General features: G+C 48.5%; 1 protein-coding gene across 4 annotated transcripts in view; it reads left to right on the top strand.

Moving 5' to 3' along the window:
- The window catches only part of TMEM51 (transmembrane protein 51), a 48,666-nt gene extending 40,149 nt beyond the window's left edge, over nucleotides 1–8,517 (top strand). For 2 of the 4 annotated variants that reach the window (XM_074377373.1, XM_074377372.1), the window contains exons 2-4: nucleotides 880–953; nucleotides 4,824–5,361; nucleotides 7,379–8,517. In XM_074377373.1, the coding sequence (XP_074233474.1) occupies nucleotides 5,021–5,361; nucleotides 7,379–7,787 (750 nt within the window). In that variant the 5' untranslated portion in view covers nucleotides 880–953; nucleotides 4,824–5,020 and the 3' untranslated portion in view covers nucleotides 7,788–8,517. Of the gene's footprint in view, nucleotides 1–879; nucleotides 954–981; nucleotides 5,362–7,378 lie in introns of those variants that run through there. The other 2 variants (XM_045518506.2, XM_074377374.1) reach the window with 2 other exon arrangements.
- Nucleotides 8,518–13,180: the final 4,663 nt, after the last annotated feature.

Raw genomic sequence — 13,180 nt, 5'->3', positions numbered from 1 at the left:
TACAGAATAATATAATAAATAAACATCCATGTACTCTTCACTGTTCCCTTCCCCAACACCATTTCTCACTCCTCCAGGGAGGTAGCTGTTATCCTGAATTTTAGTTTATAATCTTTGTATTTCTTCCTAATATTATAAAAATAGAGCAATGTATTGTTCAGTTTTGCTTGGTTTTGAATGTCAAATAAATAGAATCCTGCTGAGTGTGTTTTTCTGCAGTTTGTGTTCCTGTTCAACCTCCCATGTGTCAGAATGGGCCACACTGGTGCTTGTAGCTGTGGTTTATTCCTTTTCACTGCTGTATATTACTCCACTGGATAATCACTGCATAGTAAGCCGCTGTCATGGCTTATCCTTTCTCCTGGGACATGACAGTATTTGATTTTCTAATGTTGAATCAACCTTGCATTCTTGAGATAAACCCAACAAGATTGTGATGTATCAGCTTTTTTTTTTTTTTTTTTTTTTAATGTGGGATTCCATTTGCTGATGTTTTATTTAGGATTTTTGTTTCTGTGCTGGTAGATCAGATTGACCTGTCATTTCCCTTTCCTGCCTTCCTTGTCACTTTTGGGGTCAAGGTTATATATTCTTCATAAAAGAAGACCTGGAGAGTGTCATTTTACCTTCTTTTACCCTCTGGAGCACTTGTGTAAGAGGGAGAAAAACATGGAAAGCTCCCATACTGTCATCTTTCTGCAACCCCACTCTTGTGGTACAGAATCTTGGCTGCTTTTGATACAGCTTTTCTTGCTGTACCCTACCCTCACCCATACCCCTCCCAACAAAAAACAAAGAAAGCACGTGCCTTCCCCATGAGCACCTCAAATTGACATGCTCACAGCTTACTTAGAAAGCTCCTTTTCTACTTTTTTACAGGTGGGTCTTAACTCAAGATTTTAGCATGAAGATTTGCTGTCAGGCCTGCCCGGAGCCTCCCCAGGTAACAACAGGTAGGTGCCTCTCTTAACTGGTTAACAGTTTTCTTGAAAACCCAGATACAGGATCACTCACTTGTCCCTTAGGGCCACCTTGAACCTGACCCGTGATGGATCCAACTCCTGGGTCCAGAGGTGCGTCTGGCCAAGCTGGGACCCCAGGCTGCCCACTAGGGCTGCTCTGTTTTAAGGACATCTTGGAAACTATGTGGTCCAAATCCTCCAAGCACAAAATTAGCTTCTTTCCATATTTTTGAAAGGAAAAGAACAACATACTAAATATAATGTGGGTCAACAAGCCAGGAAGAAGATAAACAGTCACCAGCTGCACCTCAGGGAGCTGGGTTTCCACACCCCCTGGTGAACCAGCTCAAGATCCTGGTCTCCAGAGGGAGGGTGGGACCGATGAACAACTTTAAGCTACTGTTGGACACATAACCCTGCTGTGTGTTCCAAACAAAACCTTTATTTTGTAACAAAACCCTAAACCCTTTACTTCATTTTCTTATTCGAAAAGCAACACATGCATGTTTCAGTGTTTTCCAATTCTTACCCTCCCAGTAAGAGAAAGAAAATAAAAATCATTCTAATCCCCCCACACGGAGAAAATAACTGTAAACATCACGGCAGGTGTAATTTTAGTGTGTTAAAATTTAATAGCATACATTCAATGGTGTCGCTCAACAATTTTTGCCCCACTAGGGTTCCCTAAGGAGTCTTTTTAGACTTTCTTTTTGTAATAGTCCCCACCCCACCCCATGAAATTTTAATACCACGGATATGCTGGGTATCCGTTTATGTACTGTGGAGGACCACAAACTGTTGTAACAACTGAGATGATTTTATACCATCCCTAAGAGCCAATTTCCCCCTCTTGGGGGTGGTCTTACCCCATTGAGAATGCAGGCCTTAAAAAATATTAATTTTATTTAATATAATAATAATATTAATTTCTGTAAGAACTTACTGTGTGCTGGTCACATACTGTTCTAGGTGCGTTATGTATACTTACTGTATACTTACTGTTGATTTATCGTAACTCCCCTATGAGGTGAATACTAGAGAGCTTTCATCTCCGACTTACAGTTGTGGAAACTGAGGCACAGAGAGGTTAAGTAACTTGTCCAAGGTCACACAGCTGGAAAGGTGCAGGGCCCAGGCAGCCTGGTTCCAAAGTTCACACTTAACCACCAAGCTCTGTTGCCTTGCAACAACACATCCTAATTGTAAAAAATATCCAAAATACAGAAATAGAGTAAAAGTTCTGCTTCCCAAGCCCCCTCCAACCCCAAAAGCAATCATTGGTACAAGTCTGGAATGTGTCCCTCCCCCTGGGATTTCTATGTATATGTTTGTAGGTAAGAGAATATATTGTCTCTTTTTTTATTTTAACATTTAAGGATCATTCAGCCTTTTCTCCCGTGTATTCATTTATACATACTTGTGTTTAGAATTTTATTAAAATTAGAATCACACTGAACATACTGTTGTTTGACTTTAAAATGTATCATTAGCTGCTTTGAGACTAATTGAACAAGTGCATATACTATGTTTTATTTAACCAGATCCAGATTATTGGCTATTTAAGCAGTTCCTAGTTTCTCACTTCTATAAAGCTACGATGCATATCCTTGCTTTGTACACAGTTCTTAGAAGTTGGAATTATAGAGCCTAAGGGTATAAACATTTTTTAAACTTTTGGTCCACAAATGCCAAAACTTGCCATCCAGAAAAAAACATGTGAAGTTGCCCATCCCAGCACCCTCACCCACACTGAGCACTATGACTTGTTTTTGGTCATTGACAATTTAACGGTCCAAAAATCTGTTAATTCTGACATTTTTATCTCTGCCCATGCCTCACATCGGGGCCCTGTTTTACTCACATGACAATACAAGGCAAACCTTGAACTGAGAATTAATGAGAGCAAGGAGGCAGAGAGGGTAACGTGGCCCCATCACTGGTTTAATAAATAGGTCGTCAGCCTCCCAGGTACGAGGCCTGCCTGTTGAGTCCTGAGCAGGTGCTCAGTAAGTGGTTTTTTCATCTCTTCTGCTTCCAGCATGAGCCTGGGGCTGCACCTCTCCACCACTGAGCCCTCCAAGTCTGGCCTTGTCTCAGATCCATTTGGCAGAGCTGATGCATTCCCAGGGCTGCCAAACCCCTCATCCTTCCCTTCGCTGGTCGTGAGTGATGGGAGAAACATACACCCTTGTATATATGGTAGACTGATCCCTGTTCGGTGCTCTGCGTGCATCCACACGCATGTTCAAGCACCAAGGCATGTGTGTGCACGTTTGTACACACACACGCCCACGCATATAATACAGCACGTTCAGGGCGCAGACCCTATGATAGGAAGTGGGACTTCTCTCTCACAGAGACTTTCCATACGCCGTCGAGCCCGAGTTAGGGCACCTGGCTGCCTTATGCCCCAGTTCCCGTACTTTCTTCCCAATTTATTGTTACTCCCTGTAGACTGTTTTCCTGCTGGCCTGGAAGCCCCCCTCATCCTTAACTTACTCACCAGTGTTTCTCCAGCACCTACCACTGCTTAGCAGAAGCACAAGAAATATTTGTTGAGTAAAAGAAAGAAGGGATGGACTTCCAGCCGATAAAGGATGTTATCCCAAATATTTTTAGAGTATTTTTGAACAAAGTGGCCAGTTTCAGATGGAGTCCACTGTTTGATGAGAAAATATCTCTGCAGCATCAGATTTCAAGTGGCCTGGTTAGCTGTCCTTTTGCAAGGAGCAGAAAGAATGCAGTACCACAAACAGGACTTTGCCCATCTAAACAGCTGTAAAGTTTTACTGTTCTGCAAAGGCTGCGGTTGCAGAAATAACGTGCTTGAGGAGTGTAATTAGCCAGGAGCCTTGCTTGCTGGTCCTCCCGCCCTCTGCAAGTGTTCTAAGCGAAACCCTTCTAGTCAGTTGCTTATCTGGCTCCCTCTCCCAGCCAGCAGATGGTTATGGACTCCCAGGATGGTTGAGCACTCTCTTCTGCACAAGTTCTCCGAGCAGCTTCACGGGAAGAGAGTTTCTCCTCCAGCTGGGCACAACAGCTAAGATGAGGAATGTGCAGGCTTCTGCCCCTTTAAGAAAAGCAAAACTCCATGTGGCTGAAAAGAAGTGTGTCCTGCAGGGTGGCTTCATGTGGCCTCATTTCATTCATTGGATTCAGCAGAGATTTTTGGAGTCCTTGTTACGTTCCAGGAGCGGAATGAAGAAGATGCGGTCATGGGAGAGAGAGATGGGCCACAGTAGTTGCTGGGGGTATGCGAGACACATCAGGGAAAGGCAGCAATGCCAGGCGGGGTGTGGGAAGGAAGGTGAGGTGCCAGACAAGCGGGGGAGGCAGGGCCAGGTTAAGCCAGCCACGAGCATGATTCTAAGGAGCCTGGATTTTCTGCAGCAGGAAACGGGGAGCCACTGAGGGTGGTGAACAGACCGCAGGGGCCTGTCTGGACTGGGACATAGCATTGACCAATGCCCGTCACCCAGGTGATTCTGGTACATCAGTTGATCACGGCTCAGACATGCCATCGTCCAGTCTCCTTGCAGTACCCGCACAGAGTGAGGTTTCATTAAATTTCACAACATGTTTGAATGACCTGCAGCTCTGACCTTTCCGTCCTCCTGCAGGGAAAGGTCTGTCATTTCCTTTTCTGGCGGGGGTAGGCAGATCAGCCTTCCTTTCACAGGCTCACAGAAGGAGTGGGAGCACGTAAGACATCTGGAATGCATCAGAGGCGAGGCCCAGCCCCGCCTGGGACTCAGTCCTGCCTCTTAACCCCTTCAAGCGGACAGCCGCTGCGTCCACCAGGGCGGCCTGAAGCGGAGCTGATTGTCCTCCCTTTCTAATTTTCCTCCGCTTTCCTTTCAGACCTCTCGGCCGCAGCCGACCACACGGGATGCCTTGCATCGGCTTGAAACGGTCCCTCGAGAATCCGTGGCTGTGTTGTCAGTGTGGCCCTAGGGGTTTTGTTCAGGGCGTGTAAGGGGGCTTTGCTGCTGCTGCTGCCGCCTTTTATTTATTTCCTTTCTTTCTTCGAACCTGGGCCTTGTCTGGCTCCCTCTGGCATGATGGCCCAGTCCAAGGCCAACGGCTCGCACTATGCGCTGACCGCCATCGGCCTGGGGATGCTGGTCCTCGGGGTCATCATGGCCATGTGGAACCTGGTACCTGGCTTCAGTGCAGCCGAGAAGCCGACCGCTCAGGGGAACAACAAGACGGAGATAGGCAGCGGCATTCTCAAGAGCAAGACCTTCTCCGTGGCCTACGTGCTGGTCGGGGCCGGGGTGATGCTGCTGCTGCTGTCCATCTGCCTGAGCGTCCGAGACAAGAGGAAGCGGCGGCAAGGCGAGGAGCTGGCGCACGTCCAGCACCCGGGGGTCGAGCCTCACGCCCAGGAGGAGGACAGGTGAGGACTGGCTGGCCGCACGGCCCCCCTCCCAGGGTTCAGTGATGAGGACGTTTTCCTCTAGGAGCCTTTCTCCCGCTAAGGCTTCTGTAAAACAGTTTGTCGTTTTACAAAGAACTTTATGCTTTGATCCCAAAGATTCCCAAATAATGTGCTATGAATGGATGACAGGTGTATCGAGATTTTGACATGCCCAGGGGATCTGCAGGGGGCCTGGAGCGGCCAGAGCCTTCAGACCGGCTGCTTGTCCACTTACCCCACATCCTGTGCGTTTATGCTTTGAGCTGAAAAGGTTGGGAAGCAGGGTTCTCTTTGACCAAAAATGCTGTGCACACATTTAAAAGACAAGTGGTAAATTGGGGAACCTATGATCGAGGTTGTTATCCCTATTGTAGAAGGAGCCCTTGCAAAGGAATATGAAAGATGAACACTTCAGCAGGGAAACAGACACAGGACACAGACAAGCATTTCATAGAAACTCAAACAATAGATGTTCAGCCCCATTAGTCAGGAAGTGCAGACAACCCAAAACGGGCATCGTAATCCGTTGGCCATCGTATTGGCCAAGACAGCCTCTGGGATTGGAGATTTGTAGGAAAATGGGTTGCTGATTAGAGTGTTGATAGAATAACCTTACTGAAGGGGAGCTCCCAGTAAGAGGCCGTATTAAAGACGTGTGTACCTGTCAGTGCTATTCCTAAGAGCGTGTCTGTGGGAGACAGTCACACCGGTGCAAAGGGGTTTGCACCCCTATGTGTATCAGAGCACTGCTGAGAACCGCGAACACTGACAACCTAAACACCCATCCATCGAGCATGACATGCCCATTCCTTGGAGTTCTGCGCAGCTTATACTTGCTAATGTGGGACCGTGTCCAGCACGCTGAGAAAAGGAGGTTACAACACAGTGTGTTAGGGAAGGTCCTCATGGCACCAAACGCTGTGGCTGTGGGATTAGAGAAGGATCTGGAAAGGTACACAGCAGAAGGTCAAAGGTGGTTATCATCTCTGCGTGGAAGGATTTTGGTGTTTTTTCCTTCATTCAATTTTTCTGTATGGTTTGAATTTTCTGCAAGTATGTCTTATCTCTGTGGTGAGATGGGAGCTGTTTTTTATTTTGGAAAAATTAAACCGATTTTCTGATAGTAAAAAATAATCATGCATATTCCAGAAAACTTGGGAAATAGAGAAAAGAACAAAGAAGGAAGATCAGTCACCCATCATAACCCACCCTGGATAATTCATGAGCTCATTCTTAAAGGAGATGAAAGGAAAGCCCAGACAAATAGTGAGGTTTCCCATGTTGGCCACTGTCATCTACACAGGTGACACAGGTTCAAGTGTTAAAAAATATGTAAAAAAAAATGCCCTGACTTTTTGGTTTTCCTTTGCCAACAGTCAAGAGTAAGGCTGAGGATGTGACCCATCCTTTGCATCTCAACGGTGAACTTGGAAGACAAAATTACAGAGTAATTTGAGATACATGTGAATTTTATATTCCAGATATTCCTTCTCTACTGGGGGATAACTGTTTTGCTTCAAATTGGCAGCTGTTTTGTGCATTTTGTGTTGCCTTTCGTCAAAGGACCCCCTGCTGGGTATCAGAAGAGCCCACCGGGCATGTTGTGAAGCGTGAGGCTTAAAGGCAAAGGGGGGTTAACACCAGTGATAGGACATAAGTGTGTGGCATTCATACCTTGCCCTCCCACTTCTTAAAGGTATGACCATGTCACTTAACCTCTATGTATCCATTTCCCCATCCATAAAATGGGTATACTAATAGTACCTAACTCATAGTGTCATTAGTGAAGATGAAATTGGCTCCTATGTACTTAGAACAGGGTTTGGCTCATAATCAACTGTTGAAGTGTTGGTTTTTATTACCTCCTGGACACCTTTGTTGTTTACAAGGCTGGTTTATGTGCCCTAGTGACAACACGGGATTTGGGGTCCATCTGTGATTTTAAGTGACCCGAGCACATGCTAACACCCCCATGTCTGTGCCTGCTGTCTTGCAGCCAGGAGGAGGAGGAGGAGGCCTCCTCGAGGTACTATGTCCCCAGCTACGAGGAAGTGATGAACACAAACTACTCGGAGGCGAGGGAACCGGACCAGAACCCCAGGATGAGCATCTCTCTCCCCTCCTACGAGTCCTTGACGGGGCTGGACGAGACAAGCCCCACCACAACCAGGGCCGACGTGGAGATCAGCCCAGGGAACCCCCCCGACAGGCAGAACTCCAGACTGGCCAAACGCCTGAAGCCGCTCAAAGTTCGAAGGATAAAATCCGAAAAGCTTCACCTCAAAGACTTCAGGATCAACCTGCCAGACAAAAATGTGCCTCCTCCCTCCATCGAGCCTTTGACTCCCCCCCCACAGTATGATGAAGTCCAGGAGAAAGCCCCCGACACCCGGCCCCCCGACTGATGGCCCCTCCCCGAGCGTGTCCCTCCCTCACTCATCCTCCACGCCACCAGACCCCGAATGAAGCCACTTCAGTCGCCGTTGAGAAGCCGAGGGGCCAGGCGTGTCCTTAGCAATTTGGATGGGGGCCGGGGGCAAGGGGGTGAGGGGCTTCGGGAGCGGTCCACAGAACCTCACGTGGCAGGTGCATCGGAAAGAGCTGCTGCCTCGGATCTCGTGATGTTGTGACCCCATCGAGGGACAGGGCGCTGGCATCGTCCCTGTTGGCCTTCCTCAACTCTGAATCGTCAGTGACATCACTCCCTGTTCCAATTAGGAAAGGAGACCTAGCAACTGGTTTAGGTTGTGGTTTTGTTTTGCTTCCGCTAGGACTGTTCTGTTTCCAAAAGAAAACAAGTTATGCCTTTGCTTTCTCACTGGAGTCCTGAACTGTGGGTAGGAAACCTGACCCAGCTTTATAGAATGGACACAGTCCTGTTTCGTGAATTAAGCCAAACAAGAGGCTGGATGATATACATAGGAGCGGGGTCCCGTGGGGTTCTCAGAGAAATGATGCCATCGGTTCTTTTGAGGACCCCAGGCCTGAGGAGGCGCAAGGTCCTGGTCTTCATTGGTAGAGTTGACTAGTCTCTCCTGCGTAACAGCAAAAAAGGAAGGCCGTACGAGATGTTCTGTTCCTTCTAAAACCCCATGCAACTGAGCTTTTTGTAATAAAATATTTTCTATGTCGTTCCTTTGGTGCTGAGTTACTTTAGCCACTCTTCCAAAACTGACTTGCTTAGGGAGAAGCCTCACTGATAAGGATATTAGCTAATATATACCAAACAGTGTATGTCCCATTTTCAACTGGACCCAAGTCAGGTGTTACTACCATTTTGGAGGTTAGTTCACGAAGGATCAGGTTAATTAAAAGGCCCCATGCCCAACCACATGTAAGTGGCAGAACTGGGATTTGAACCCAGGCCTCCAGGACCTGAGTTCTTAAATATTCTACTGTGCAACTCCGTGTAAAGAGCTTGTTCATACTTTGAATGAGGACCTGTGCCTCCCAAGAGCTGAGACTGTCCCTGTCAACCCACATGCCCAGCAGAAAGTTCTGGCTGTTTGGACAGCAGCTCTCTCCCTGTCGTCTCCTCTTCTGAGAACTGGGCCGGGTGGGCTGTCTGATCGTGTGGGGCGGGTGAGCGTGTCCCGGTGGGCAGGGCACAGTGCCTACCTGAGGAGCTCAGGAGAGCAGTTCACTGCGTGAGAACACACGGGATGGCAGCCTGCCGAGGCTGGGCTGAACCAGAGGACCGGGGACGTCTGGGGTCAAGGTCTTGACCGTGGAGTGGGAGTCTGGGAAGACAGACCCGAGTCCAAAGTTCCCTTCGTGGTGTTGGCGAGCAGGGAGCGGGCTGCTGGGGGTCTGCCTGGCGAGGAGCTTGATTAAAAGAGTAAATTCTCAGGGCCTGGATGTTCCTAAAAGCTCCCATGGGAGGGAAGGGGAGGCGGCAGGTAGAAAGTGAAGCACCGTCTTTTATCAGAATTGGCAACAGTGCCTATATTCCAACCTTTCATTTCCTTGCATAAATCCACTCAGAAAAAGGGAGCTGCAAGGGTCTGCTTTGTGGCCAGGGATGCCCGGAGGCCTGGTCTGGTCCCAGCCCTGCACAGAGCCAGCCTGTGTGTCTGTGTAGCTCTGGCCTGGACTTGCCCTTCGGTTACAATCTGCGGTTCCCCCGGATGGGAAGACAAATGGGAGGAAAAGGAATAAGGGACTAGCAAGTTCCAAGTGAGCTGAGAAATGACCTTCTAAAAGGTCTCTCGATCTGGCCTCTATAGACAGCTGTGGGGGGCTCTGCAGTCTAGACCCTCCTGGGAAGAGAAAAAATTGGGGAGCCTGCAGTGGATCAACTGACCCCGTAGCCCCCAAAGATCTCAGGCTCTAACCCTTGGGACCTGAGAAAGTTACCTTTTATGGTAGAGTTTTTGCAGCTGTGATGAAGCTGAGGATTTTGAGATGCGGGGATTATCCTGGACTATCCAGGTGGGCCCTAAGTGCCATCACTTAGACGTGAGAGGCGGGAGGAGATGACATACACAGAAGAGGAGGAGGCAGACTGCAGTGGTGATGCAACTACCGGGCAAGGGGTGTCAGCAGCCACCACACCTGGACGAGGCAAGGGATGGACATGTCCCTAGAGCATCCAGGGGAATCCCTAACCCCTAACCCCTAACCCTAACCCTCTGAAAAACCTTGATTTCAGCCCAGCTGATGCGGATTTTGGACTTCTGACCTCCAGAACCATAGGAGAATAAGTTTGTTGTTTCAGGCCACTAAGCTGGAGGGAATTTGTTCCACTAGCTTTAGGAGACCAACACGGGGCTCAAGCTTCAACTCCTTAGAGACCAGCCCCGCTTTGACCTGAGCTGATCTCGACTCTTCCTACAGGCAGGAGTACTGTGGAAATTGCACTGAGGACCCTGCTTTATATGTGTGCAAATGATCAAATAGAAAAATGATTCATACGGCTCAGAGACTAGCTTGTGGATATTTAGTATATAAAATACAGAGCATGGATGCACCTCTGTCTAAAAGGAAGGCAGAGAGAATGTGAGCTGGGAATGCTAGCAACAGGCCGGAGCCTGAATAGTACCTAGAGAGGCAGGGAAGTTATCTGCAATATTAAATTAAAAGCAAAGCAGGAAGTCACCTTTACCTCAAAATTCCCTGATGAGCACACTCATCCTGTTTGCTCACTGATTCAGACTTATCAGAGCTCTCTATCTTTTGACTACAAACAAACAAAAAGTAAAAACCAGAAGAAAGACCCTAGGCTGTCCTTTCCTCTCCATCATGTTTTTGTTCTTAAGGTAAACATAGGAAAGGCAGAGATGGAGGAGAAAAGTCAAGAAGCCATGCACCTGTTCTTGGGCCCTCACTGGCCCCAGGGCTATGAACCCAAAAGGAGGAATCTCAGCAGCCATGTCGGCATCATGTGACCTCCACTCTCTCAGGTCACAGCTGACAGGACCTGAAGTGTGTGTCCTCCTGACCCAGGAGAACCAATCAGAAGCTGAGCTGAGCTAGACTCGTCTCTCCCAGGAACTGGTCCTGGGATGGAGAGGCTGGTGGGGTGATGTAGTCTCAGGGATTAGGGGCCACAGGTGAGTGAAGCAGGGGACGCTGCTCAGCAGAGAGAGAACGAAGCTAACTGCTGAGAAAGGCAGATGCGAAAACGAGACCGCAGAGACGGCTGTCTCCCAGTGACTTTCTGGTCCTTGGTCCTCGTCCCGTGGGAAGCCCAGCTGTACTTCTGCCCCTGGGTTCCACAAGAGATGCTGTGGAACCCATCAAATTCCCTTTTAGCTCTGATCCTAAATTTAGCCCAAGTCCTTGGAGGCAGGCGCTGCCTTGGCTTTGTAGGCAACACAGGGTTCACAGCGGATACTCCACCTGGTCTCACTTCTGGTTCCCACTTTTCTCAGCCTGGTTATGGTTCTGACGAACGGGAGCCTCAGGAGGATGATGGAGGTGAAAGATCGTGTTGGAGCGTGACTGTGGCTACAGGGCTGAGTGCTGCCTGGTGTGCGTGTGCGGCTAAACCAGCTGGATCCATCCACACATATGTACTGAGCACCACAAGTGTGCTACGTGCCGGGCACTCTCCTGGGCTCTGGGGACACAGCAGTGAAGCCCCAGCCCTGCTCTCCGCAGGAAGGTTCTCGCTTGGACAGTGTTTCCCAAAGTGCATCCCATGGCCTTTGGTGACAATGACCATGTCATTTGGGACTGGCTACTTGAACTGAATATAATAAACTTGAAAGCCACCATGAAGCCATGTGCACAGAGAACGCTGGTCTACAAGAGAAGACTGATGAAACAGAGGTTCACAGAGAAAACAGTCCTCCTGAAAAAGAGAGAGTTCAGCTGGTTTGCATTTCCTGCCCTCACTCACTGCCCTTTGGGTTGTAGGATGCCCCAGGCAGCTTTCAATAAAGTCCTATCTTTGCTTAAACAAGCTGGTTTCTATTGCTTGATGCCAAATAACCTGAAATGCCTTGGTTCTAGATGGACAAGTGTCAGATGGCAAAGCCAAAATAAACCTGCAAGTGTGGAGCAAAAGTGAAAATGGGACACAGCTTTATCCCTGGAAGTGGACGGATCAATCCAACCACAGGCCATAACGGGCAAAGAGCCCTTCTGAGGATTAATGGTCTCATTTGTTGGCTTAAGGGCTCTGACAGGGACCATTTAGCTCCTAGGACAAGCCATGCTGAGTATTTAAGTACAGAGTTATGAAAGGACAGCCCCCGTCCTGTCTGCAAGTGCGGAGAGCCAGAGATGGGCTTTCTTTCGGTCAGGGAGGACTTTGTTTTCATCCCAGCACTGCTGCTTCCTAGAAGGATGATCTTGGGCAAGTAATTTGATTCCCCCTGAGCCTTGATCTTTTGACCAGCAAAACGGAGGCTCCTCATTTGGAGGTGGATACCTGAGAAAAACACAGGTAAAGTGCCAAGCTGTTCCCAGCACAGAGAAAGCAGGGGGCCACGTGGTGGCTGCGACTGGACCAATGTCTCCTGATGGAGAACTCGAAAATCCAAGCACTCCTCCAAGCGTGAGCCTCACTCTCGTTTCTGAAAACATGTTCTGGGAAAGTTCACCACGCGCCACCAGCAGTTCACAAGGAATCTTCACTGAAAGCCATCTCCAGGAAAACCGCAGCAGGGCTGCGTGGGTGAGGCCCATTGAGGCAGCCCTGGGGTCAGCCTTGCACAAGGCTCAGTTCCTCGGGTCATGTGATGGCAACACCCATCACAGATGGTGGACAAGCCAGTCCGTTTTGTTTGCTTTTCAGTCTAATGCTGCATTGTCAGTGTATTCAGAACAGAGTGGCTGGTTCTAAGACAGGGATCTTAGACACCCTCTCCCTGGTGAGTTCTCAAGAGTATTTCCCTGGATTTTAATGGGTGGCAGAGGAAAAGTTCCCTGATCAGCTCCATTTGGGAATCCTCAAATTAAAGTATTCATGCAACATGTTTTTTATGGAGCACCTACTATGTGCCACATGCTAGGGATAATCTGCAAACAAATGGACCAAGTCCTGCTGACACAGAGGCCATATTTTGGTGGAGGAGGGGGACAGGTAATAAACAAATAAATAAAAATATGATATAATGTCAGACAATGAGACGTACTGTGAAGAAAAATAAGGCAGGGTAAAGAACAAGTGAGGGGGAAGGCCCACCTGGGTGATCAGAAAAAGTGCCCGAGGCAAGTAATGTTACAGAACCAAATTTGGGTCCACTTGCCCACGCACAGTAAAGCCAATCTACTGAAACCGGGTTGTGGTGAAGGAAAGTGCCGTGTTTATTGCAGGTGCCAAGCAAGGAGTCCAGACAGCTGGTGCTCA

Source organism: Camelus bactrianus, chromosome 13 (genome assembly GCF_048773025.1).
Source record: "Camelus bactrianus isolate YW-2024 breed Bactrian camel chromosome 13, ASM4877302v1, whole genome shotgun sequence".
NCBI classification, from domain to species: domain Eukaryota; kingdom Metazoa; phylum Chordata; class Mammalia; order Artiodactyla; family Camelidae; genus Camelus; species Camelus bactrianus.
Note: the sequence above shows the minus strand (reverse complement) of the source record. Positions and strands in the feature narration are given on the sequence as shown.